General features: G+C 47.2%; 3 protein-coding genes across 6 annotated transcripts in view; 1 reads left to right on the forward strand and 2 right to left on the reverse strand.

Moving 5' to 3' along the window:
• Window positions 1–391: 391 nt before the first annotated feature.
• On the forward strand, window positions 392–7,767 carry LOC130533518 (zinc finger CCCH domain-containing protein 6). 2 transcript variants are annotated; one of them, XM_057047009.1, is made up of 12 exons: window positions 392–657; window positions 2,286–2,499; window positions 2,583–2,693; window positions 2,768–3,008; window positions 3,096–3,238; window positions 3,417–3,539; window positions 3,623–3,736; window positions 3,825–3,935; window positions 4,039–4,262; window positions 4,340–4,752; window positions 4,856–5,041; window positions 5,107–7,767. In XM_057047009.1, the coding sequence occupies exons 1-12, from the start codon at window positions 608–610 to the stop codon at window positions 6,579–6,581; spliced, it is 3,405 nt and encodes a 1,134-aa protein (XP_056902989.1). In that variant the 5' UTR covers window positions 392–607; the 3' UTR covers window positions 6,582–7,767. The 2 variants fall into 2 exon arrangements, with proteins under 2 accessions (XP_056902989.1, XP_056902988.1); XM_057047008.1 differs by having other exon boundaries at window positions 395–854.
• Window positions 7,462–13,680, reverse strand: LOC130533516 (uncharacterized). 3 transcript variants are annotated; one of them, XM_057047007.1, is made up of 7 exons: window positions 13,345–13,680; window positions 9,418–12,252; window positions 8,977–9,336; window positions 8,719–8,898; window positions 8,466–8,638; window positions 8,262–8,379; window positions 7,462–8,147 (listed from the first exon to the last, which is right to left on the reverse strand). In XM_057047007.1, the coding sequence occupies exons 1-7, from the start codon at window positions 13,486–13,488 to the stop codon at window positions 7,938–7,940; spliced, it is 4,020 nt and encodes a 1,339-aa protein (XP_056902987.1). In that variant the 5' UTR covers window positions 13,489–13,680; the 3' UTR covers window positions 7,462–7,937. The 3 variants fall into 3 exon arrangements, with proteins under 3 accessions (XP_056902987.1, XP_056902986.1, XP_056902985.1); XM_057047006.1 differs by having other exon boundaries at window positions 8,788–8,898; window positions 8,977–12,252; XM_057047005.1 differs by having other exon boundaries at window positions 8,977–12,252.
• A 417-nt stretch (window positions 13,681–14,097) lies between these two features.
• Window positions 14,098–26,884, reverse strand: part of itga9 (integrin, alpha 9) — a 35,214-nt gene continuing 22,427 nt past the window's right edge. Inside the window, exons 16-28 of the mRNA XM_057047010.1 lie at window positions 26,387–26,539; window positions 25,700–25,776; window positions 25,173–25,320; window positions 22,569–22,655; window positions 22,386–22,465; window positions 22,213–22,296; window positions 21,734–21,842; window positions 21,516–21,623; window positions 20,337–20,462; window positions 20,091–20,210; window positions 19,916–20,011; window positions 17,506–17,625; window positions 14,098–16,013 (exon numbers count right to left, since the gene is read on the reverse strand). Of these exons, the coding sequence (XP_056902990.1) occupies window positions 15,915–16,013; window positions 17,506–17,625; window positions 19,916–20,011; window positions 20,091–20,210; window positions 20,337–20,462; window positions 21,516–21,623; window positions 21,734–21,842; window positions 22,213–22,296; window positions 22,386–22,465; window positions 22,569–22,655; window positions 25,173–25,320; window positions 25,700–25,776; window positions 26,387–26,539 (1,407 nt within the window). The 3' untranslated portion in view covers window positions 14,098–15,914. The remainder of the gene's footprint in view (window positions 16,014–17,505; window positions 17,626–19,915; window positions 20,012–20,090; window positions 20,211–20,336; window positions 20,463–21,515; window positions 21,624–21,733; window positions 21,843–22,212; window positions 22,297–22,385; window positions 22,466–22,568; window positions 22,656–25,172; window positions 25,321–25,699; window positions 25,777–26,386; window positions 26,540–26,884) is intronic.

Genomic DNA, 26,884 nt, shown 5'->3' on the forward strand with positions numbered 1-26,884 from the left:
TAAGTTTGTTTGTACATCTGGAGCGACACCTGGTGGTTAAAAGAGAGACTACACGAGCACGAGAGATCGACATCTTTCAGAAGCGATTTAAGAAGCTCACTTGAAAAAAGTCCGTAACATTTAGAAACACAAAAAATACGGCTGTATTTGGATGACCTGTTTTTAAAATATTCTCAACAGTCTCGGTTATTTGTAACTTCTAATATCGAAGAAAGAACAACGTCAACGAAGGAAACTGTGGGCGACAACCCCTGAAAGAGATTGACATCGCCCTAAACCAATAAGAAATGAGATATCCGTAGCCCGTATAATATCTAACCAATCGTAAAGCGGAATTTGTTGTAATCAAGTTAGATAGATCCCGCCGAGACTATATAAAGGAGGCGGAGCATAGAAGGAAGAATGTGCTGCAGCAGACCTCAGAAGCCATTTTGAGATGATATCCCTGTCGAGAAAGACCATGAAGATGCTGAAATCAACGAACATGGTTACATTTCTGTCTGTTTCACCCTCCGTCTACTCTAGTTCACCATGGCAGCTGCCTACCGATGGGACATTAGCAAAGCGGGCTCTCGGGCTGGGTACACAGAGTTAAAACGTCATTGATATGAAAGAGGAGAGTGTCTGTTTACTGTCTCTGTCGAGACATGTAACACCGTGAGTTTTTTCCAGTCTGAAATCTTGCATCTCTCACTACCCACCGTCTCCTTGAGTGACTGAGTGAATTCACTCTTGTGCCGGAGAGAAGGGAGGCAGATCCGTTTTCCAATGGCTTCTGCGAGCCTTGTTTCCAGTCCCCCAGCCCCTGTTCTTGACAAAAACATGTCAGACTGTGAGGTTGAAGGGGACGAAAGGTCGAGTAACATTCTTATACAATTCTTAATACGCTCATCTGTGCGGTTCGGTGCTTGTGTTGCTGTTTTCTTTCATTAATAATCAAACGCAGGGTGTAAAGACCAGTTTGCCCCCCACTCAAATAAGCTTTGCATGCCTCTTCGAAGCAGTTGAGTTGCGCTGTCACAAACTGTTTCCCATCCCTGTCGATGGTATCATTCATGTTCATTTGAATGCAGGATAATAGACCTCATCATTTGTGTTGCTGTGGTGCTGGGGTGGAGAAATGGCTTCGTTGTTGTCATCTGCAGAGGTGCAAATGATCCTAACGTAACCGCCACGCCCATTCTCGCCCATTGTGCGCCGCCCCTAGCGGCCAACTAGCGCTACTGCACAGGCAGCGTGAGGGCGAGGTGCTGGGTCACGCCCGGGTCCCTGTGATTGGTCTGTAGTCATGACAAACCTGCCTGGCCAGCTCTCCCGAGACTTTGTTGGAGTGCATAATTTCACCAGGTGACTTCACCGACAAAGGCTCAAACAAGACAAAAAAAAAAAGAAGTGATTTGGAGCGACAGGCGCCGGTTTAGTCTTAGTAGTAGTTAAAGGTCAGTGTTGCCTTAATTCTGGCATCTGTTTGAAATGGATGGCCTCATGTCACATGGCAATAGCTTAATATTTTGACCTTGGTAAAATCTGAATAGAAATGAAACAGTTCTCAAGTATTTTTTCATGTAATTTGATCCATCATGTAAGATATTAAGTTTTTAAGGCAGTTTTCCCCTTTGGTTCAGCACTTTAGTAAGTCACAAAGTATTAATAAATTGAAAATGTTGCACCTCTAGTGGATTACGCACAACTGTAATTTGTGCTCTATTGATGTTAGTGTGAAATCAATTTTAGGACTCGATATTCTTTTACCCTTTTACAATAGTTTGACTTAATCTTAATCTGCACTACACCTTAAAATGCCGGCCATTGCAAACCATCCTGCCAGTGGCGTTAATGTCCATAGATTGACGTGGTCATTTGCTTTGATGCTGTATATAGCACAATTTTAAATTATCGAGTTGTTATAACAAATGCTTTAAATGAACCTAAATGAATCATTGCCATCTTAAAACTCAACATTTGTGAAAGCCAAATTGCGAGTGAAGCCTGATTCCTCCTGCAGGGTGAATGAAAGACAACAGCAATATTGTTCACAATTGGAACTGACAAATCTCACTGAGCAGTGACAGTCAGAGATTTTCATGTTTAATTTCCTAAATAGTTTACCTAAGTGTGCAGGACTAGCATGCATCTTGGGTTATTATTAACGATAATAAAAAAAAAATGTTTTTACTTGAAATAAAATGTATTTCAGGCATATTGCACAGACATTTCTGTTTTAATATTTTCTCCTTCACATCTTTTAAATAAAAGGGAACAATTTATCTTGTTCTACTTTTTAGAGAGGACGGAGAACTGGAGGACGGAGAAATAGATGACGAAGGAATCGGAATTGAGGAGGAAAACAAAGAGGCTGTCGAAGCACCTGTAGAGAAAGAGAAGGAAAAGGTAAAAGCTAAAGAGAGAGAGGAAAAGCTCCACCGGCACTCCAGGAAAAGGTCCAGAAAAACCAAAGAGAAAAGGCGCTCGAAAAGGAGGAGACGAGACAGAGCAAAGGTGAGGTGCTGGCGCTGTGTTCAAGAGTGAAATATTTGCTGCAATCTAGTGCCACCCTGCATCAGCGGCTCTTGTCTCCACAGCACCATTCCCCCTCCAGTAGCTCCAGCTCTGACAGCTATGACTCCGACTACGATCGGATAGAAAGGCCCAAAAGCAGAAAGCCTCGGGACTCGGATGGACAGTCCTCCCAGGTGAGTTGCTCAGCGCCGACGATGACTATTCACCTGTAAATCATTGTCACTGATGGTTTTCCTTCACTTGTCAGTATGGACGGGAGTCCAAGGGAAGCCACATCAAGTCTCCCCCGTACAAGAGCGGTGATTTTGACAAATACAGCGACTACAGCGACGACAAATATGAGTACGACGAAGAGGGGGATGATTACGATGACGATATGTGCGATTACCCGCAGTCAAAGGATTCGGTTTCCCAGAATCAGGGAAGAGGGCGCCACGCTAAAGAGCAGATAAAGCGAGGAAACATGCGTGGAATGAAACAACAGCCATGTAGGAATGCTTTTCTGACCGAAACTCTCCTCATAAGGTGGTTAACGGCTGCCTGACGCGACTGTTTTATACGGGTTTGGGTTTCAGTTGGACAAAGGGGACGTGGAAGAGGAAATGGACCAGGACGAGGACGGGGGATGCTTAACAAGAACAAGAAGATGAGAGGCAAACCGTGGACTGGACGTGGACGAGGTCGCGGGGGAGACCAGGGCATGGACGATGCTGCTCCTGTAAGTTTGTCCTGGAAAATCCGTCCAGGTCCAACGAGTTTCTGCACTGAATTTTGGGTTTAGAATGTAAACGCAATAAACTCGACATATATTTTCTGCTATTTTTAGTTAATTATCAACAGATGAGGGATCACCTGTCCCTCAGCAGAAGACTCTCTTTTCTGTTTCTTTTCTGTAGGATGGAAAAGGTGGTTTTCAGAAGAAACGGCTGATTATGAGCAAGGAGTTCATAAATCAGCACACAGTTGAGCACAACGGCCGATACATCTGCAAGTATTTCCTGGAGGGCCGATGCATCAAGGTAGAGTAATAATACTTTAAACAGATTAATAATGGAAAAACCGAGCTGTGGATCCTTCCTACCAGCCTTGTTTTTTCTTGCAGGGGGATCAGTGCAAGTTTGAGCATGAGCACGTTGTGCCAGACAAGAAAAAGGAGCTTTGTAAATTTTACCTCCAGGGATACTGCAGCAAAGGAGATAATTGTATTTACATGCACAATATCCTTCAATAATAGTGTCTGGGTTCATTATAAGTAATTTATGGCATTACTAGCTGTTATTACATATTCTTTAACTCATTATTCAAGCGAGTACCCGTGCAAGTTCTTTCACACTGGTGCCAAGTGTTACCAAGGAGACAACTGCAAATTCTCCCATGATGCTTTAACTGATGTCACCAAAGAGTTGCTAGACAAGGTTGAACCTTTTTTCCACTCTCGCACTTTATTTTTTTTATTTTTTTTAGATGAAGTGGGTCTCAAAAACAGCTGGTGTGTTTTTGCCCTCTGTCTCATGTCAGATCATTAACACTGAAGAGGAGATTGCTCGTGAAGACGAGCTGGAGCTGGAGGATCTGAGGAAGCAAGGGATCGCCCCGCTTCCAAAGCCTCCCCCCGGGGTGGGCTTGCTGCCCACTCCTGGGCAGATGAGTCCTACAGATGGTCCAGCAGGGAAGAAGATCCCCTCCCTGTTTGAAATAAAGGTTCAACCAACTGTGAATCTGGCCCAGAAAATCGCTCAAAGGTACCAACTTAGCTCCAAATCGGGTTTTAGGGCAAATGTGGAGTTCATCCTGAATGTGAACTGTCATGTGGTTTCAGTGGTTCCAGCTACCCTCAGACTCAAGGTGAAGGCACCGGTCAGTTTAGTGGAGGGTCAGAGGACACACAGGGAGTCAGTATGGGGCCTTCGGGTCCTTCAGCCCCTCCTGTTCCTCCGTCAGTATCACCTGTACCCATGAGCCTCCCTACTGGGCCACCGGGGCCTCAGAACACATCAGGACAGCACCATCCCCATGGATTTTCACTGCAGCCACCAGGCGGATCTAGTCAAGTTCCATCATTCCACGGAAACCAGCCTAATATCGGCCCTCAGATGAACATGCAGAGGCCTGCGTTCCCTCCTGGACCAGACCTAGAAATGCTTCAGAGTCTCCTCTCTTGTCAGTCTTTGGGTCAGAACCCCGTCGATCTTCTCAGCAGCCTCCTCCGGAACCAGATTGCAGGACAACAAGGTCAGTTTTTTTTTTTTTTTTTTTTAAAATCCATCAAGTAATTGCTTTTTACACCTCTGACATTGAAAAATGACATCATTTAATTACATTTTCTATTTCTAAGACCCCTGTCAGGCCTTCCTGCAGAATCTCCAGCAGCAGCTGGGCGCCGAGTCCCAGCTGCAGTCTTTACCAGCGGCGGTGCAGAAAGCCATCTTTCTGCATCTGGCACAGCAGCCACAACAAGAGTCACAATCTCAGGAGAACGAGCCTCAGAGAGCAGAGGGTCAGGACGATCATTCCAACAGAGGTACGGCAGCTCTCCCATCAAGAAATAAACGCAGGATATTGTTGATGTTTCTTCTTTAATCGTAGATGACACTACAAACTGGTACTCCAGTGACGAGGAGGACGGAGGCTGCGTCTCATCCATCCTTAAATCCCTAAAAAGACAGAATGAGATGCAGCAGGCTCAGTCCAAACTCCCTCCGCCTCCAGCCCTGGGGGACCCTCGCCTTGTGAAGGAGAGGACACTCGGTGACCCGCGTGTGAAGACGGACCTTCGACAGCGGCCCCCAGATTTAAAAAAGGAGCCAAACGGTGCCGCAGACCCACGGTTTTCCAGGGACCCCCGGAAGATGAGACCAGTGGAGTCGAGTTCCTTCCGGCAGCAGAGCCACCCTGCCCCGCAGAAACCTCTGACCGGAGATGAGGATGACGAGGGGGAAAGGGAGCTCCGGGACAAAGCTGTTCTCATCCCTGTAGATGCCGTCCCTGGAGTGACGCTCCGGGACCCTCGCTGCCAGCTGAAGCAGTTCAGCCACATCCGAGTGGACATCATCCTCCAGCGTCCAGCATTCGCTGAGACGGTGGTCTGGGCCCCTGAGGACCTCATCCCTTCCCTGGTGCCCAAACAGGAACACTCCATCAACCTGCCTCTTCCTCCTCTCATTGCTGATGCTCAGCTGAATCGAACAAGCCTTCCTGACCACCCGCCTGTCTCTGCCCCATCGCTGACGGACCCCAGACTGGCAGCCGCTCGTTTGAAGGAGCGGATGAGCCGGCTGTCCTCTGGATCGCTGGAATCTCGATCTCCTACTGAAAGACCTGCAGACCCACGTCAGCAGAAGGTCCTGGACCCCAGACTCAAGCGCACAGGAAGTCTGGACTCCAAATTGCCCGGCCAGAAAGAGACATCCTCTGGGGTTGGAGCTGTGGACCCCAGACATCAGAAGGCCACTACTGGCACCTCTTCTCATGCTGGTCAAGTCAAAGCAGACCCTGAGAAACTGCCACCGTACGCCCCTCGTTTGGCCTCCTCTGGTGGAGGGTTGGAGAGTCCCACTACTATTCTTGTAGGGATCAGTCTGTATGATCCTCGTAATCAGACTGAACCAGTTCCAAAAGAGCACATGGGGTCTCCAACTAGGGTGGGAATTCTCAAACAGCCTGAGAAAAAAGACAATCCACCACCTCCGTCTCTTTCACCAACCCAAAGAAGTAGCTCTTCTGAAGAACCCAAGAGTTCAGACGTTCCCCCGGATCAGCCTTCTCCTTGCAGCTCTCCAGCAGCGCCTCCAGCTCCCCCGCTCAAACTTCCAGCAGTCCATAACCTCCCCATCCAGGCTCTGTCTGGCATAATCCGACCCCAGTACGCTGATCCCAGACAGGCCAAACCGGGAGCGCTGGGCTCTAATGGAGCTCAAGAAGAGGCGGAGGACAAGAAGGAGCAGGAGGAGGCCCCAGAGGAGCAACCAAAAGAGGAGGATCCTGAGGCAGAGGGAGACGACAGGACACTCAAAGATGTGTTCAAGACTTTTGATCCAACAGCCTCTCCGTTCTGTCAGTGAACGCATCGTTATCTTTTACACGAACCTCTCCGTTCTGTCAGTGAACGCATCTTTATCTTTTACATGAACCTCTCTGTTCTGTCAGTGAACGCATCGTTATCTTTTACATGAACCTCTCTGTTCTGTCAGTGAACGCATCTTTATCTTTTACATGAATCTCTCCGTTCTGTCAGTGAACGCATCTTTATCTTTTACATGACCCTCTCCGTTCTGTCAGTGAACGCATCTTTATCTTTTACATGAACCTACCTTCCTGTATATAGAGTTGATCGCACAGTTTGGTATAATCACATTATCCCAACTCAGTTGTGTGTTCTGAAAGTGTGTTAAATTCTTCTATCACTGTTAATGATAAAATACAGTAAATTAAGTCAATGTTAAGTCATCTCTTCATATTGTTCGGAAGTTTCTGATGAACATATCTGTTAATATTCATTTCACAATTTTTAGATTCCTCTATTTATTTCAAAACACTTATGTATTTTTATACTTTTGTGCTCTTTTTTGTGTGTGAAAAGATGTTTTCCTCCTAACTGATAGTGGGTTAGTTTTTCTCTGTACCTCATGATAGTTTTCATTTCTGGCTTCAGTGAAGTCACATAATCACTTCCTGCTGGCCCCTTTTTTACCGCTGCGTTCCTACAAAGGCGCATACATTAAATCTACACGTGCCTCTTTACATACATACAGGCCCACAAACCCCTTGTATTACTCTAACTCGCTAAGCTGATTCACAAAAGTATCTCATTCAATTTACATTCTGTCAATCATTGGGTTTTTTATGATTTAAAGTGGCCTAAAAGGGACAAATGTGGACCATTACTTAAGTGACCAGATTTCCTGAAGGTATATTAATAATGGTTACAACCTTGAGACCTGACACACTTGTAAATAGTTGCCCTTTAATTTGTCCAACTGCATTAGAGGGCTTGATAGTTCACTATACAAAGAGAAGCAGGTAAAACTGATTTAAGACAGGCAGATATGTTGTATATTAGCTAGAAAATGGAACATTGAGGGCTTAAGGTGGTTTAATGTGAGGTATCAGTATTTTTACCTTTATTTGTGTCCTTTACGGGGGGGGTTTACATAGTTTGAAGTTAGTTTTCACTGGCAATGTTGCAAATGGCCAGTTGTATAATGTGTACAGTGTTTTTGAGTGTTTCAATGAAAAGCTTTAAAAGTCTGTCAGCAGTTATTATTTACGATAATCTATGAATGTGGCATGTTTGATTTCTCAAACTCAAAAGTTGCAGCGTTCTGCTCTCGTGTTCCACTGTTGTTTTTTGTGATAAAGGAGCTGTTACTAGATCCTCCTCTTCTGATTATCTCATTGAAGGACGACCTGGGCAATAACTACTTGTGTTTCGAGGGGGTGGTCGGCACAAGGAATGAAGGGGCAAGACTGGGTGCCACAGGGTGGGCCGACGTCTTCCTCAGACCCAGCTCGTCTGTGTCGGGGTTGGTGGTCTCCTGGGCTCGATGGATCTCCAGCTTCCTCCTCCACTGGAAGCACAAGGCCGTGGCCTCCGCACCGTCTGAGTTTGGCTCTGGCTGCTTCAAACCCTCCAAAATCAGAGCAAATTTCTGCTATTACTTTAACCCCCACCGAAGTAACAGATGGACACACACACACGACTGAATATCACAGCTTCGGCAGAGCTTTGAGTCTATATTTACGGTCATGCAGGCCGTCTCTGCGGCACGGACGCCGCGCAGGACCGTCTGAAGCAGATTTTGGGCATTTTTCACCAAGATCTCGTCAGATGATTTGCATCCAGTTGTTACAGCATTAACACTTGAGTAGAGAGGAAGTAAAATTATTATTTTCTTAAAACTAGAAAGTACCTTTTTTTTTGTTTTTAAAAATCTTCCTTTTCTGACCTTGAGATGATGCTGAGCTGGTTTGTGATGGTGAGGATCTGGTCAACTATGAGGGAGAGTTCCTCCGTGCACTGTTTATCCAGGCAGTGGTTGGCGATAACTCTAATAAACTGAGTTACAGCCTGACAGTTCGTGATAACATCTTTAGCCTCGCTGACAAATGCTTCTTTGCTCTGAAGGAGGGAAAAAAACGGACAATTGTCAATTAGGGCCTGCAAAAATCAAGACTAAGCCGCCCTCTAGTGGCCTTTACCGGAATTGGGCCTTTTTTCCTGAGGTACTGGGTCATGTAATATATTGTGTCGGCCATCTTGCTGGTCACCTGAACTATTCTGTTGTCCTCAGGATCCCAGCTGTCACTTTCTTGCCTCAAGAAGATGGAGGTGTCAGTAAGTGAAAAAGCTTCTCTGTGCCACCCAGCCCTGTCTCTGCCCTGTACGGGGAATATAAGGACATACTGTGACAAACATATTAGTTAGGCGTGTAACACTGCTAGTGATTAAATACCCACATCAGCTTTTCTCGTGTTTTCAGGTCCACATTTGTCCTCAGCTGCCAGGTTTACATTTGAGTCTACTGTCTTAGCGTTTTTCCCATTGACTTTGTGGCAGAATTGCTCGCCGGAGGGAAGTTTTTTAGCTCCAGATGGGTTTGGAGCCAACGCATCTCTCACGTAACCGAGTGTTCTGCCTTGCAGACCAGCCCTGATTTGCTCTTTAGCCTCTTGATGAATCCCTTCCTGCCTCCTGATTTCCTCCAGCACATAATGAGCTTTGGCTGACCAGCACTGTATCAGCACATCCAGGCTGAGCGTGTCACAAATATCCCGAGCCTCCGCCATGAGCCTCGCCCTGCTGATTATATCTGAGATCTGAAAGGAGAGATGGTCGTTGATAGACCTCAGATTACAACGCACACGGGGATCGCGGATGTAGTGTAACGAGTCCTCCACCTTTTTGCAGGCAAGTTCTACACGATCAAACAGCGTTTGTGCGGCCTCTTCGAGGTTCCCCTCAGCGTCTTCAGGGTTGTTCTCATGGCTGGTTGCGGCAGAAAAATAAGCCATTTTAAGTATATTATGTAGGCCGGTCTCATAATCTCTGTTCATTTTGCTTAAATGGCCAACAAGGATTTTGATTTTAATTAAAAGATTTCTCTGGAAAAACTCGGACTTTCCCAGTCGCAAGACGTTGGGCATGGCGTCCAGCTCTTCGGCAGCTTTGATGTAGTCGTCGGTGAGCCTTTTCAGTTCCTCCTCGTCTGCCGTCAACTGTTTGGATTTGTAGGCGCTTCTGGAATTTAGGCAGGTTAACCGGACTGCCTCTTGGATCCGAAGCGAGTTCTCAGACAATATCGAGAGCTGCTTCTGAGGGCCCATTTGATCCGCTGATGTTCCCAAAATTCTGTCAACAGAATTCAGCACAATTTGAACAGATAGACCCCAGAGGAGGCAGAGGCCTTCTAATTGATTTAGCGGCTTCTCCGACGACGTAGAAAACTCCACCAGGTTCCTTGTATGGTTCTGGGCTTTACTCAGCTTGTTGTGCAAAACGCTGAATCTTTCTTGATCACTTTTTAAGGTTAAATCGGATGATGTCAGGAGCTGGACTGTATCAGTGCATAAAGTCATCACTTCATTTATTTGCTTCCTAACAGACGCAGTCATTGCTGGCAGAGCGCCTCGCAGCTCAGTGTAAACAGCGCGATACCAGTTTCCAGCCGTCGGCAGTAAAACCTCGCGGGCGTTCTTAATGAGGTCAGAGAAATGGATGCTGTGTTTGTACAGCATCCCTGTGCTCATCACTGAGCTCATCGCTGTCTCCTGAGCCGTCTGGACCAGCAGCGGCGTCAGGGACACCAGCTCCACTCGGAAACTTTCCAGCGTTTGCCGATCGGCTACTCCGACAACGGAAGCGGCCTCTTTCGCAGATTGAGCGTAACAGTTTGAGAGCTCCAGGACGCTGGTGCAGGCCCGGTTCAGTAATGTCACATCCTTAGCTTTGGTCACAGTCACGACATCATACAGGAGAGGCAAAAGGTCGACCTCAAGGGACCTGCGGATCAGCGTGGGCGCCCTGGAGACAGCTGGGGGGTCTAAATCATCTTTGTCAGATTTATGAGCCATTTCTGCTTCTATGGTTTCCTCGTCTGAGTGGTCTTCCTCATGTCCAGCGAAGGAATCCCTCGCCGCTAGCTCCGAACCCGGAGAGTCAACACGCCGCCTCAGGTGGTCACAGGCGTCGTCACCGGGAAGGCGCATCTGTGAGCTTGGTGTCTCGCGTGCGACCTCTCGCAACGGGCTCAGGAGATGCGGATGCTGTTGGCCGTCCAGACCTTTGCGGAGCACTTTAAAATGCTCCATGGCAGCAGAAACGTTGTCTGAAAAAGTTGCGTAAACCTCCACATTGAGGCGGGAACCAGAAAGCGTCTCTCTGACCGACCGGGCGACTTCGTCTTGGGAGGACTGAACCTGTTTCAGCAGAACGAGGAGGCCGTTCCTGTAGATGGGGTCGTCGCTTCTGCCCAGGTGCCTCTTCACAGACTGAGCCGCCATCCTCATGTGACGGAGGAGAGTCGCTGCCTGCTCATCAAACTCCTCGCGGCGTTGCTGACGGTACGCTTCGTCACAGCCGAGCCGGTCGTTGACCATCTCAGTGATGGCGATGCTGGTGAACTCCTTCACGTCCACCACATCGATGACAGCATCCAGAAGCTGGCTGGTCTCCTCCTCCCACTTCAGACAGACGTCATGAAGTTTCTGAGCAGTCTGCGCCGAGTGATCTGCTAGCTCTGGAGAGAGCGATGCGATTCGAGCCCCGAGTCTGCTCAGGCACGCTCTCGAGTTCTCCACGTACTCCACGCGCTGCGCATCTGCGGCCATAGCCGAGGCAAAATGTGCCACTTGGGTTATTCTCTGGGCGCGCGACGTGAAACCCTCAAGGAGGGGCTGGGCAAAGTTCAGATCTGTTTGGGTGGACGCGTCTCCCACAAGGATCTGTCTCGTCACTTTCAAAAGCTCTGAAACAGCCGAGGGGGCGGTTCCAAACGCGTCCAAGACCTGATGAAGAACGGCGGTGGTTAACGCTCTGTCGAGCGCGTGCATATGCTGCCTCAGTAACGTGCAGTCGTTCTCAAAGTTCTGCTGGTGTTTGTCAGGATCCTCTGAGGACTTTAGAACCCTCCTCATGTCCGACCATATCTGCAGGATGTGACGACAGTGGCCCACCGCCCTCTGCTGACAGTGGCGGCGAGACAAATTTGCCACAGCCATACAGTGAAAGACGAGATCTCGAACGTCGCGGTCAAAGCTGCTGTGTCGGATAGCAGAAATGGAGGAGCAACTAAGTAGCTGCAACAGAGCGTCCCGCCTCCCCGTGTAATGCCCACAAGGCCCCGGTAATCTGCCGCAGGACTCATTTTTCAGAGTGATAACTATATCCTTCACAGTGTTCTGGATCTTGTCCAGAACGTAGGTCTTGGCCTGCAGCGCCTGCTCATTTGTAGGGTGTTTGATGGTCGTGCACATGGCCGTGTGGAGCATGGATATGCACCTCCTCAGGGTCTCCAGGGAGTCAAGAAGCTGCTCTGCCTGGTCTGAGTCCTGCAAGGAATTTGCCCTGTCTACTGTCAGACTGGTGAGGAGAAGCAGAGCCTGAGAAAACACCTGGAAATATTCGAGCAGAGACTGGATGTCTGAGGAGGAGCCCAGCTCAGTGAGGCGCTGGAGAACGCCGTCGGCGGCAGCTGTAACTCTCCTGATGGCAGCATCGTCGTCCACCATCAGAACCTGAGAGGAGATTAGATGGAGAAACTTTTATTGCAGTTTTATTAGCTCAGCTGCTGGTAGGAAGCTGAGCTATCTTAATATGACCCCTGTGACTAGAAAGGGAGTCAAATAATTGGGACTTTATCAAGTTCTAAACACATCTGTCGTCATAATTAAGCAGATCGGTTGATAAGATCTTGACAAAGAGGGTGGCACCAAAGTTAAACTGTGACATCACCCAAATTTGCAAGGTTCCGTTATAGTTAAAGTCTCAACTTTATCTAAAAACATCCACACTTGAAAGTTTAGGTCCACATTCACATGACACACTGTATTTCATGGAAGTGCAGAGTTCGAATAAATCAACTGCAAAAACATATACGTACATAAATCCTATTTTTATCTCGTCCCTCTTACAATCGTAGAATCAATCAGGGGAACAAAACTGCAAAATAGAACTGACAAGACTTCCACAACACCTAAATGCATCGTTCAGTTTCTTGCGTGCTTGAAGACTTTATAGATTTACTGATTTATTGAGGCGATTTCTGTGTTTATTTTGAACAGTTCGGTTTGTGTTTAACTCATTAATTCACAGAAATGTGACAGTTGGTGGTAACAGTCTGGACTGTTCTGATATCTTATACGCAAACTGTAGCTGGTTCTTTATATTGTTAGGTTTAAATTTATTACACTAATGATCCTTTTTAATTAAATGTTTTGTTCCGAGTTTATAAGGTATGAAGTTTTTATAATCTCCCGTTTCTGATTTTAAAGTTGTGCCAACTTTGCAGCCTTATTGCAGTTTACAGGCAAAAACAGATGTAATCCATTACTGCAATGAAGCTGTTATGGTGTCGGGGTCGTTATAGTAACAACGATGGAAGGTTAGGTCAAGACCTAAGATGAATAACTGAGATACGTCAGGTGAACAATTTAAACCAGCCAACAGTTTGACCTCTTTTCCCTTTTATGGTAAGCTGGGATGCAGCTGGAAGATGGTTCTTATTGTGAAGTGCTCATAAATCACCCGATCACGCCTCCCTCTGCTGGTTTTAAAGTGGCAACACCACACTTCTAAACACACTTGCAGTGAGTGAAATCATGCTTTACTTTGACTACTTCCAGGAAGACAGTTTGCGTGGCGGCGATAAGCTCCTCTCTGTGCTCCGGCACAGCGGGCTGGATGCTCAGTTTCTGGGCTGCCAGCAGCAAATGCGGCCCAGAGACGGCGACCGACTCCAGCAGAGACGACATCTCCGTGTGCAACGCTTCATCCTCCGTCCCACTTACGTACCTGGATACAAAGACTGCTGTGGGATGTCCATCTTACCTGTGGGTACAGATGAGCCGAGCCACACTCTCCCTACCTGCAGGCCACTGCTGCCAGGTCCTCGGTAGCTTTAGCCACCCCCTGAGCTGCCCCCTCCAGCTGACTGAACTGTCCTGCTTCCCCCTCACAAAGCAGCACCAAGTGGCACAAATGCGTTGCCATGGGTGCCAGCACCCGCTCCACGGCCTCCGTCCTGATCGACCCATGATGCAGCAGGGACGACATGCTGCAGCAGAGCGCTGCCTCTTCGGCCAGGATGAGAAGCTCCGTCCGCTGTGGCTAAATTCAGCGTGGGACCTTCATTATTAATGCAACATGTGCTACTTGAGAGCTGGAGTTTCATTTTGGTGCTTCCTAGCAACCATAGAGTAGACACGCGAGCGACCCTCACACAAGGCCTTCAAGAGCAGTTCATCGTCTTCATAAATGTGCATCACAAACCCAGTGTGACAAATAGAAGCGAACCTAAAGCCTTCCAGATGCGTGACCCACCCCCGAACGCGCAGGAACAGAGGAGCCACACACAGAGCCGCCATATTTCACTGTTTATCAACAGATAAATATACAGCTTGAAGAATGAAACACCAAAACGTACAGCACACTATAATGGAAATTATATTCAGTGACAGTAGTATACTCGGAACAAAACCCCAAAATAACTCTGTGATTAACGGTGACGTCAAACAAATACCAACAATGCGTCACGCTGACAAAATATAACCGTCACAGTTAAAAAAAATAAAAAGTGTCACTTTCTCTGCACACAGAGACAGCGTTGCTTGAGTGGAGGCAGAGGGAACATGTGAGTGTGTACAGTATATGTCGTTGTGCCAGTGGATTTAAATGAAGCCTGCACCAGAGCATGAGGAACCACGACCAGCCAGAAAGTGTCTCAGCACTGAAGTCAAACATCCTTTTGCTTCTTTGGCCATTTCACATTTGACTCCGACGTTGGTCTGCTTCAGATCTGCCCCAACGCCATCTCCGGAACGCAATGGGGAGCTTGTTGTTTTGAGATTTAAGGTTTAAAATGGAAAACATTCCTATTTCTCTGTTGGCATTTGATATAAAATTAAATTCAAAATGTTACCAACGCAACCAATACAATACCTGTTTGGAAGCATTGGAACAATTTAAAAAAATAGCAAAGTTTAATAGTGGTAGACATTCGTGGCACGGACGGTCCCTCAAATATTTATTTCCCAGGAGCCCCGTGAGCTGACTGATATGCAGTGATTTAGTGAAGCGCATTCCCACCTATTTTTAGGCTGTTCACTCCCTCCATGGACCCCATAAATGACTGTAGGAGGCATCCTCTCAAAGAGCCCGTGCAGGGTGATTGGTCTTTCATTTCCCGCTAAAATAACACAATAGTCACATAAAACACGATCCATATGAACTTTGTGACATTTTTAAAAATTCTACTTCAGTGAGATTAGGAGAATCCACTCTGAACATGGAAGCTTTTGGGGATCCAGCTGAAACATCAGCCGCATACCTGAGTGGCAGTTCTTCGCTCCAGATAATCCTTGTTCCATTATTTTAAAGTTGAATAATTTCACATCCGTTTCGATCACCTGACAGCAAAAACTGTAGCCAATGGAATGCAGATGGTAGGTCAGAGGGCAGCTTTTATGGCCCCTACAAACCTCCGACAGCACTTTATCTGGGCCTCGGCTGCTGCAACCTGACTGGATGACATGAAATGTGGGCGGAAAACCCAGAAAGCGGTGTGATGAACTGACACTGAAACTGAAAAAAAGAGGAGAGAAAGATACAATCTTCCACCATGAGGAATAACCAAGTATCAGGTGACTCCAATAGTTCAGAGGGAGCCTCTTTTTTTGGCTTAAAAAGCAAATAAAGCTAAGTCATTCATTCTTATCAAACATCAGTGCTTTTAGGAAAACATTCTGTCGCTACAGTATGTTTATAATGGCCTTCAAACCCCCCCAACACGGCTTAAAGTGTACGTATAAAAATAAATTTGCTATGTGACACAGCCCTGAGGATTTGAAGTCCGCCGGCATTCGTGTCGTGGCTCTACAGCCCTGTGCGGATGTGGATGTCATTCAACGGCTCCGCATTGTTGGATGGGAGTTCCCTCCACAGCGAGTCCACTGTCACCTCAGAAGCCTGTTTCCTGGACCCCCGCCCCACCCACCCACCCACTCATGAAAAAAAAGTCAGGTCTCCAAAAATATGGAGAATAATCTTCTCTTCCACATATGGAAGACTGAAGGGCCTGGTGCCAGTGGGGCAGCTGTGCTGCGAGACCCCGTGCCATTGGATCCTTCCTGACCCAATCTCTATTCTCATTGGCTCCTCTGGGACCCCCGTTCTGCAGGCCTCAGTGGTTCTTTTCCATCCAGTCCCAGCTTTCATCACTGTCCTTTCTGTTCTTCTCAGCCTCGATAATTTCTCTGTAGCGCCGACGGAAGAATCCCAACTGTGGCGAGAGGGACAGAAAAAGTGTTGAAAGTTTATTGGAGGCAGATGATCGGGATCTGCGGCTGAGATCGGATCAGGACCAGACAGCGAGATGGAAACGGTCCATGCATTCATAAGGAGAGCAGGACATAATAAGTGCTTAAGTAAATGTATAGAATATCTAACATATCTGAATCTTGTGCTATCGCTTAGCTTCACTCATTTGCCTGTGGTTTCTAAGAAATCTTCAAAAAAAAGAGAGAATTATTGAGATTATCTTCCGATTATGGAATTTTCCGCCTTCTGTCTTTTACATTACTGACTTGGGACTTGAAGTGTCGGCGCAACCGTCCCGGAAAGCAAAATTACAAAACTTTGCAGCAAATGTGGAGAATCAATCAGTCTGTACGTGTTTGATGGGACGCAGCCTGTCTGCAGCTGCTCGGGGGATGATCGGAGAATCAGAAGAGCGTGGACGGATCACAGCTGGGGTTTTAAAGGATGCAACATCAAACTAATGAGGACTTGAAGTCACTTTCTTGTTTAGTTTGGTTTAAAAATGGCAAATATTTCTTTTTTTGGACTGTAATTTGGTATCTTTATGAGAGGAGAGTGGAATTCCTTCCCAATGGGCGCCATCAGGAAATGTCTAATGTGGCTTTTTCCTGTAATGAAATACACACCGAGCTTGCTCATTTTATTGATTGAATAGCTGGTTAATTTGCCCTATTGTCTGGTGACTCCCATGTCTGTCCGCCTGCTTTAGACACATACATTTGAGATTTGAAAATACGTGGATAATGTAAAACAAGTTACCCAGTAAAAAGGTGCTGTTTCTTCAGGAGTGTGCTATCACTTACATTCAGCTGACCTCAAAAATACCTCCACCGAGTGTAACATATAGAAGATATGAGAGGAATGGGGAGAGCTGGAGACCCCCGGTGTGTGTGCAAGCACGGCTGCGATGCCTCTCTCACTACGACTCCATTCACTTATCAGGGTTTCACTGCTAAGTTTATTGATACAGACCTGTGCTCTCCTCAGGCATTTCCTGAAAAGACCAATACAGGACATGTGCTGCAGTTGTAAGTGTGGTTTATTTTGGCAAGATCTGAGGACACGGGGAAGGAGGGGGGGTGTACATGAGGACCAGCATTCCAAGGTTTAGTTGTGGCATTCCCGGTGGAAAAGGAAAGAGTGAGACAGAAAAGGGTTTTTTGTGCTAACAGGGCCTCTGCATATCAGCATAATTGACATGATTTCCCTTGTAGATTTTTCTTTTCATGTCACGGGCAGGGTGTGAATTACCGGCCAGTTTGTGCCCCGTTTTTTTTCACGGTTGTTTCAAGCAAACCCAGCTCTCGCCCCCACCTCCAGCTGTCCCAGTACAACTGGATCCTGATCACGGTCGCACACACGCCGGCTTTTACTGCAGCTTCGGCCCAATGCTGCCGCGACAACATTACGGTAATAACGCTTTGCGAAAAATAAATCTGCGTTTGTGTGTTTACCTTCCAGAGCAGCACGGCCAACAGCAAGAAGATGAGGATTCCCACCAGCAGACTGATGGCAATGATCCAGCCCACGACGTAACCCCTCGGCTCTTGGCTGTGGAGCGCCTCGAACACCAGCTGAAACGCAGCAGCACTTTAGTCGGACAACGTCTCGCACAAATCTCACACACACACACACACACACACAGACAGAAACAGTGAGGCTGCCAAACGCAGCAAAATTCCTTCAGCCGTGTTCTGCTAATGATGTAGAGTGTTGAAGCAATAACAGCCAAAAGAAACCTTATTTCATTCTGCTGCAGCTGTTGCCAGAAGAGCCGCGAGGATTCGACGGCTGCTGCAGCTAAAACGCAGCGTGGAACGGGACACTGATGGAGTTTATTTTAAATACAGAAGATAATTGAGCAGCTCATCACACACAGAAAGAGGACCGAGATGATTGTAGACTTAGGGTCTGTTTATGGACACTGTTGTGTTTTATTAAAGGGGAAATCCTACACTCTGAGCCTTGAGCAGAGCCAGACCAGGACACGGTGGATATGGTGACATTTATGTAAACAACATGCAAACAACAGAGTCGTCACCAGAAATAAGTGGTCGTCTGATTTACACCACGTGAACCTGTTTTTATGTGTTTGAAATGTTTTCAAGTAAAATGCAGCAAATATTGTGGGAGAATTAAGGAGCACACATTGTAAAATTGAGCTTTTAAAGATCTAAAGTGTCCACTGGACGCACTATAGAACCTTCTAATTAAATCCCAAAGTCTAAAAGATGAAGCTAACATTGCGCCTGATTAGAAAATCCCCAAAAATCATATCTCAATCTGAGGTCGGGGCATGAATCTAACCCCTTAAAGCTCAGACTGAGCCTGATCCCGTTATCCTTTTATCAAGGAGTCTTGGCGACCCATTAAAAAAAGCCTCGTTTCCACAATAAATTAAAGCTATTTTGGCAGTTTCCCATGACATGTGTGCACTGCTGAGACATCTGTCAGTGGCACGATGCCAGAGAGGCACACACACACTAACACGCCACTTCAATGGAGGGCATCAGCGTGTGACAATTGCTTTATTTGTTGCAACTAAGCAAACACAATTTTGTGGTTTTCGATTCTCTGTGACCCTCTAAAGGGCCCCATCAATTTGTGTGGCATTCCCAGAATCCTTTGTGCCTCCCTTTGAAGGCACGTGAGGCTTCTGCGTATCACTCGTCTCATACGAACCCACTCAAATTGATCTGCAAGGAATTAACAAGGGTGGGTGAAAACGAGCGCGCCTCGTTGCCTTCGATGGAAAACCGCCCCCCTCGCCAGGAGAAACGGATTTACTGGCGGCGTTAAACAGGGCAAATAAGTGTTTAAATAAACGTTTCGCTCCCTAATTTCACGCAATTCTGCTTAATTTGATGTTGCGAATAAAGGCCAGTCAAGTTCAGGACTGCCTGCTGAAATATGCTCCACGGGCTTTGACCATAAATGTGGCATGAGACGCCAACTGTGAGCCATTCCTTTCCTCCGGACCAGCGAGATGGATCTGTCCGTGGAATACATTCCCACATTAACACCTCCCCTTTACTCTGGAATCTAGCTGTTGTTGTGCATACCGAGGCTCTCGCCGAGGACAGAGAAGATGAAAAACTCTGCCGGTCGTTGCTCCTTGACTCGGGCTTTCTAAATTTAACTTTTTAACGATGATTTAAATCGAGGAATGTGCAATAAGTTCAGTTCGGTTTGTTGAAACTGAACTCGGGGGTGTGGCGTTTGTGCCTGAATCCCACATCAGTTTATTTACATGTGAGAGGGCATAAAAGGGGACATGAGTTTGATGTGAACGATAAAACCAGACGCTACAAATCATGCTCTCCAGTGTGTACTTAAGCTAGCCGGAATCCTGGGGGGAGAAGGTAGCTGTGTTTACTAAAACCTGTGGGTGGTTGGTTGGGAGGGGGCTTTAGTGGAATAAGCAGAATCCTCGGAACACGTCTGAGGCTCAGGGTCAGCCGAGCCCCAGCCCGGTCAGCACCCTAATCACTTGAGATTCCCTCTGAGAGAATGCTGGGTGCTCAGGATAATCGTCACATCTGATCCGGTGGTCCATCCAATCACTCAGCGCACAACGCTGGGGGGTTGGGGGGTGGGGGGGGGGGGGGTGGGGGTTGGTTGTCTTTGAACACAGCTGAGGACCCCAAAAGAGGAGAAAAGAAGACCTTCCCTACACAATACAGTCACAACCGCAACCCATAACTGGCAAACCACAGCATGATGGACTGTAAATCTGATCATAAAAAGGACCCAAAAATATTAAAAACAGGTTGAAGAAAGACGGCATCCACCCCAGCAGTGTTCACTTTCGTTAAAAACATTGACTGACCAAGAAAAAAATGGATTTCATCGATCTGTACTCACGGAAAAGTCCTCCGACAAGCCGTTTTCTACCTCCATCACGCCGTCGTTCACCTGCACGCTGCCCCTCGTCACGAACTGGATCACGGAGGAACTATCCTTTGGGATTAGAGCAGAGGAGCTTGGGTTCATTTTCTGTTTGCAAGGCCTTGTGCCACCCCTGGTCCAGGTTCCCTACCGTCTTTAGTATTTCAGTGTTGAGTAGAAGCTTTATGTCAATGCTCAAAGCTTCCTCTTTTAATTGTGGGCCCAGACTGCAGGAAATTGTCATACACGCTCGTCCGGGCCGGTCACAGTCCTAAAAAAAGAGGCAGAAGTGTGATAAACAGATGCTGCGCTGGCTAAAAAAAACAAGAATCCCTACAGAGAGTTACTGTCAGCGACCTCCAGGGGTCAAAGTGCAACATGAGGACCGTATATTTACCACCACTCTGCGCCCCGATTTGGTGAAGAAGGCAAATATGGAGTGGAAGATGCTCTCCTTCTCCTGGGGGATGGTGCAGGGTGTCGGGTTCCTGTGGGGAGTGCAGTTACCTCTGCCGTCGGTCACCTGAAACAGCACTTAAAATCACGTATGTACGCCAAAAAAAAACAAGTATATGGCAATATTATCTGTAAGATGAAGTCAGATTTACAACCTGACACCTCTCTGCTTTTGTCACATGAACTGGTTTCAGTCCCACTATTGTTACTGACAGGAAACAGTCACCAGATACCAGCCCCCCCTCCCGGACAAGTCTCCCATATGGAGTGATTTAAAGGTGTCTGCTTTATTGCCCACCCCCTGGTGAGCACTTCCCCTTCCCCATTGTCTGCTCTGTAGCCACGCAGAGCGGGCGAGCTTTTACGATCTCCATTTCTCATGTCCTGTATTTCTGCAGGTGAACTTTTAACTCGCTTAAAACGAAACTTTCCCAGTGAATAATGAAGCCTGCGGCCCGAACGGCACATGTGGAGCAACAGTCATATCCTGTGTGTCAATTCTGAACAATCGGAGGTCTGTGTTATAAATATCTGGCTATAAAATATGTGCGTAACACTCGAGCGCGCCAGCGGCTAAAGGCGGAGGTAGCAGCATGGAGTGCGTGATGTGTGGCTCCAGGGTGGGGATGGTACAGCACAGTAGTCGGCTCTACAGGTGCCTCATTCACATTTCGTGCAAGCTGTCTGATCCCTTTAGAGTGATTCCAGATGGGCTCAAGGAGGGTGGGATACAGTCAACCACCTCTACCTATTCAGAGTAAATACAATTAATAGCTCCTATGAAAGGAGCAACGGAGGGGTTAAAACAACACTGAAACCCTGTGGGAGTATTGGGTTTCTTTATCTAAATGTGAAATGTTGTGAAACCAAATGATATGCTAGTGTCGGTAGCAACGTCAACACTTTGGCTAAGGTTTTAAATGGCCCACTGGTGTCCGGAGACCCGGCCAACGCTGTGACAAAAACGCCCTCAGACAAACAGACTCGTATACATGAAACTCTCCTGTGGGGTCCACAGCGGTGGGCTGCATAAATTAGCTGAAAATGTAGCTGCCTGCTGGTGAATAAAGCAATAAATAATAATTTAGGGGTAGATAAATAATGTAGCGCTGGCATCCACCTGTGTTTCAATGATGTGGAACATGTCCGCTCCGTTGCCAACCAGCCTGTTGGGTATTCTGATATCCACAGTAGATCCAGGAAGCCTGCTGGGCCCCTTGTTTATAGCCTACGTCGGTCAGACAGGGGAAAAATAGGAAAAAAGGGACAAAAAAAAGAGAAAAATGTAGCGCATGCTGGAGATTCTTCAGACTATAACACACGTGCCGGTAGCAGCACCTGGAAAGTGAGATTGAGAGGCTGAAAGTTGCACTTCATGTCCTCCAACTGGACGAATCGGGAAGCGTCGATAGAGTTCCCGTACGCGAAGGAGCTCGGCGTCACAACACTGCAGAGGGATCAGAGAGGACAATCATTAAAACGCTCACATAAATAGGCTCCATAAAAAAACCCTCTGGCTTTAATGACGTCATCGCCGGACAACAATGTTTGCATGACCGATGGGTCCGGTTTCTCTCAGCAGCCTCCCTTCAGCCTTATCAGATGTCAGACTTCTGGCACATCTGGGCTGTTTTAAATTTCTATCCCGTCTCTGTGAAGCGGGGATATGATAAACTGTCCACAGATAAGACGTCTCAAGCTGACATGTCCCATGCTGACAAAAGCTCTCCCTCTACTCCCACAGAGACGGACCAGCGACTAGTTTAAGTCTTGAACCAATAAACCGCGGCTGGTGTTTACATTCGCCCCTTCCTTACCCAGTTATAGTGGTGTCGGTCTCGCGGATCAGTGGGATGGACAGATCCAAAGTGTTGTCGGAGAGTTTGTGCTCAGGATTGGCGCTAAAACACGACAGAAACGCGCAGTGAAGTTGGCGCAGCACAAAGTGATCGACGTGTATTCGGGATAAACCAACGACTTAAATACTCACCTTTTTGCCTGAACTAAAAACTGCAGGGTGTCATTTTCTCCCGAGAGCTGACTGGTGTCAAAAATCACTGCAAAATGATACTGTGGAGAGAAAAATGTGCTTGTTTGAGCCAGAAAGAGGTTCCCATGCATGGCAAGAGGTGCAACGCTGCACGCAGGTGTGAAGTCGGTTTCTGTGAGCTACCTTCGTCTGCGCCCTCATGAAGGGAAACCCCACGCTGCATTTGAGGAAGTCCAGATCAACAAGTCCACAGGAAATGCCCTTCTCTTCCTGTAAAAAGACAGATAGACAGGGGAGCTGATAAGGACGGACAGAGTGACACCACTGAAACAGAAGACAGAGGACGTCTTTGCGCTTCCAAGAATCACACCGGGAAGCAAAGAGCGCGGTCGGCCTCATATGGACGTCAGCTATAAACACACCTGTGAGCTTCGGGCTTGTGTATGAAAAACTGCAGCTTCGATTGTTTCATTGACATCCTGAAGCGGGTTAAACAAAGAACATTCAAAGCACCGTTGGCACAAACACGTCTCGGCGGGTGGACAATTGGACAGCCTTCACTCTACGTGTTTGGACGCTTGTCTAAACAACATGGAGCTTCACCGGCTGCGCTGTGTAAACACCCGAGCTCTGACCCAGAGAGGAGGACGGAGGCTCTGAGCACGCAGCATAAAAGAGAGCGGAGATATTTCCCAACTTTAGCAACAATAAAAAGCTGTGGGAACATGGGGGGGGGGGGGGGGTAATGTAGCTCAAAGACATGGTGCAGAGTGGGATGGTGTTTATGGTGTTTCTATAGCAATGGAGAGCAAATTGTGCTGACTCGTTTAAAGATAAATATCCATCTGCAGTATAACCCAAACTCCTGTTCTACTTATTCAGCAGAGTCCAGGGTGGGGCATCTGCCTCCAGCTTAAATAAGTCAGCTCTGGCCTTTCTGTTGGGGTGGGGGGGCACAACTGCCAATGATGGAATTTCCTCCCTTTCCTGTATCCTTTGGCCCTGCTCTGAAAACACCCCCCTCACGGACCGGAGGAGGCAGTCTGTTTAACCGCGGCCCATCTGGTAACCCCTGAGAGAGAGCAGAGCGCTCACACAGGCGGCGTGCTGCTGATCCACGGGGAGGAGGCCTGTTTGTTCAAGCACTTCTCCGTCGACTTCTTGTCAGCGTCAGACGAGGATAGCCTGACATCGCCCGACCGGGAGGCCCATATCCAGAGCGCTCGCCATTGAAACCTCTTGAGTGTTTATTTGGATTTTCTTCTGTACGACTTTTTAAATCAGTTTTTAAATACGTTTATCTGGCTGCTGCAAAACTGCGGCTGACTATCCTATAATATATACAGGATCATTAAGGAAAATTCAAAATGATATATATATACTGTATATCTCACTTATATGCTTCTGGAACCTAAGCTACTAAATCAAACTGTCGGTGCTTGCATGAAAAACCCAACCCATCCATCTGCAGCCGTTCTGACCTTTATTAAAATGATAAATAAATAAACAGAAGCTGGGGCAGCAGCCCCCCAGGAGCCAGGTCTGGGCTCCTGAAACCAGCTCACCTCCACATCTTCCTGACAGCTTGTGTTGCAAGAACAACAGAGATAACGCGTCCCACACGCACTGGAACCGAGGGGGAGTGCGATTCCCTGCTCTGCTCCGTGGGGAAAAAAAAGAAAACACCTCTGGTGGGGGGGGGTTCGACAGCTGAACCAAACTCCTGCAAAAGGGGTCACGTGGTGGACGTGGACTTGCTCCAGGAGTAATTAGAAATGTCTGAAAGAGCAGATGAAAGTAAATCTGCTCAGTGGCCCCTTGGTCATCTCTGCACACTGTTCCCTTCCTGTTCCCTCTGCGCAGCAGGCCACCGTGACTTATCGGGTTCCCTGAGTAAAACGAGGCTCTGGTAACCTGATATTTAATTAGTTTATTAGATTACGCATGAAACTCTAACCGATGCGCTGTTTTACTAATACTGGCCTGCAGCGTGTGTTCCATTTAAATTCAATTCCTGCTTTGTCGGAGGGTTTTAAATCATGTCACAGGGTTTTATGCTTTACTGAGATGATCCTTATCCATCACTGAGGTGCAAACAGAGATGAGGTCCAGCTGGAGGAAAAAGCTTTGGTGATACGCAGCGTGTCGGGCCGCGAAATGGATGGAAAAAAACCCAAAACGCTGGTTCCAACCACTTCTGTGGAAGCCATCATCCATCAACACGGTGTGGATGAATATCTCACAGGTTTAACGTGGGATTGCAGTGGGCAGATATCACATTAACAGAGCCTCTGTGAAAGGAGGTCATCTACATGAAGAGTATCTACATGAAGATGCTACATTAAATGAGACTACTTAATGGGATTTTATCTAACCAAGGAGATTCTACACGCAGGCGATCTGAACGGCGTATAAATCAAAGCTTGTGGGAATGGGAATTTGCTGGGCGAGACGCTGTATCGGTTTCGACCTGTGACACGGAACAGCTGCTGCTGCTTCTTCTGCTCCTTCTGCTTTCATCCGCAGCCTGCACGGTTCAAGAATAGGCTTTGTGCCGGTCCCTCCTCGCACGGCTCTGCCTCTCCGCGAGATTCACTGTTTAGACTGTGCTCGAGACGTTCAACCATTTTTTTAAATAAACGATCATTCACAGAGTTTACATCTCACTGGCAGGGTGGAACTGATGCGCCTGTGCTCTGCTGCCTTCTTTGCAGCCACAACCACCAGATAAATTACCAATAAACACGTGTCCTTAAACGGCAGGTACTTCAGGGGATGAGGACGCACCTTCTGCCAGAAGTTGATGTAGAAAACTTCTCTGGAGAAGTTGAAGTAGATGTTGGTGTCGTAGGCGTCGTCGCCTGTGTTGGAGATGGTCAGGTTCAGGGACACGTTCTTCACCCCGCCGAGGGCCAAGTGAGGTTTAGTGTACAGCCTGATGGACACAGGAAGTGAGCGCGCACAAATAAACAACGGCAGGATGTCAGGGGAGCACTGAGCTTTGAAGCCACAGGAAATCAAACTTAGCTTAATTATTGTCCGGTTAAAAGGGAAATAAACAAAACGTCAGCCTTAAAATTAGCTTATTTCGCAGCGAAAGGTTCCGACTTCTATTAGTGATGACGCAGAGCGAAGCGAGATGCACAATAAGAAGACAGGGAACTCCCTGCTTATGGAAAAACATGTGGATGTCCTCCAAGCATGTGTCATGCTCCCCACACCCTCCTGGACTATGATGTCAGCTCGCTTCCTCGGCGCGGACTTAAAGGCAAAGAAAGAAACTGGTCTTCGAGTGTGGTGTTGAAGGTCTTTACCCAGAAAGCAGCAGTTTCCCGTGAAGCCGGAGGTCTGCAGCGCAGTCGTCCGACAGGCAGTTCTTCTCAAACCAAGTCTGAAGAGGAAACAGTAAAGGGCAAACTTCATATGACCTCATACATCAACTTTAAGATCAGACTAGGGGGCAGTGTTGAGTCAAAGATAGCTGATCTTTACTTCATGAGGCTTCCCATTAAATCAGCCATGAGATGATCTGGGGTGAAATCAAAGCAAAACTCAAAGCAATCTTTTAGTAAAGTGGCGTTCTCTGATCGTAGATATGAGAGTCAGGGAGACGGAGGCGCTGAGAGACGCAAATCCCTCCGCTTTTCAAGAAGTGCAGACGGGAGGGAAACACATGTGGGGTAGGTTAGAGGTGGTCGCAGTGAAAATAAATGATCCAGTCTCTTTGGATTCCACTCAAGAGAGCTAACACACACAATATATAAGCTGGTTACCAGCGCAGACGTTTGTGTGATCAAACATATGAGCTTTTCCTTTATTCTGCCACCTGACAGAAAAAAGAAAAGCTTAATAAACTCAATTGAATATTTAACTTTACACCCTGGTTCTGCAATAGCTTAAGATACCACTGACTGCAACCCCCCTAGTGTCATTCTGCCTATCCCCCTTTAACAAAATAAAACATGTAGAAGTCTCAAAGGTCGTCTTAATTATGATTTCACCTCATTTCTCACTGCCATCCTTTGTCCTTTCCTCCAGCGCAGCACGGGAGTGAGCGCAGGCAGGTCTCGTTCCTGGGGACCAGCCAGCACATGCTTCCCCAGGTTGTAGGCCACTTCAAACGTGATCCCCGCAAACACGTCCTTCACGTCTTTCTGTAGGGAGCAAAACAACCAGGCTATTGTAGGAGATCCTGTCCCTCCGCGGACACATTATAACCCTCAAATTCCTAACAGAATGTAACAGCCTAAAGACCCTAATTGGAACATCTTTCTCCAATTGACAACTGGCGCGAAGACCAGCGAGTCAGCAGCTTATGGGAAAGATCAGAGAGTCTGGAGATGATTATGTCATCAATGTTTGCAAAATATCCAAGAGACTCATGTTATTGTGCTTAACAACCAAAAAAAGCCAAACTGGAGCTGTCATATGACACCGCTGTCCCAACCCTTCCAGTTTATTTTCTTCCATGTTGATGAAAATAGTATAAGCGCCGTTAC

The sequence above is a fragment of the Takifugu flavidus genome, chromosome 11 (genome assembly GCF_003711565.1).
Source record: "Takifugu flavidus isolate HTHZ2018 chromosome 11, ASM371156v2, whole genome shotgun sequence".
NCBI lineage: Eukaryota > Metazoa > Chordata > Actinopteri > Tetraodontiformes > Tetraodontidae > Takifugu > Takifugu flavidus.

Bases quoted from the DNA above. Each gene is read 5' to 3' on its own strand.
- LOC130533518 (XM_057047008.1), top strand. From the start codon at position 769: ATGGCTTCTGCGAGCCTTGTTTCCAGTCCCCCAGCCCCTGTTCTTGAC. The intron at 2,694-2,767 runs GTGAGTTGCTCA...TTCACTTGTCAG, and splicing joins CGGATGGACAGTCCTCCCAG to TATGGACGGGAGTCCAAGGG. The intron at 3,239-3,416 runs GTAAGTTTGTCC...TCTTTTCTGTAG, and splicing joins GCATGGACGATGCTGCTCCT to GATGGAAAAGGTGGTTTTCA.
- LOC130533516 (XM_057047005.1), bottom strand. From the start codon at position 13,488: ATGTCGTCTCTGCTGGAGTCGGTCGCCGTCTCTGGGCCGCATTTGCTG. The intron at 8,899-8,976 runs GTGGGTATTTAA...TTCCCCGTACAG, and splicing joins AAAACACGAGAAAAGCTGAT to GGCAGAGACAGGGCTGGGTG. The intron at 8,148-8,261 runs GTAAATATAGAC...CTGATTTTGGAG, and splicing joins CAGAGACGGCCTGCATGACC to GGTTTGAAGCAGCCAGAGCC.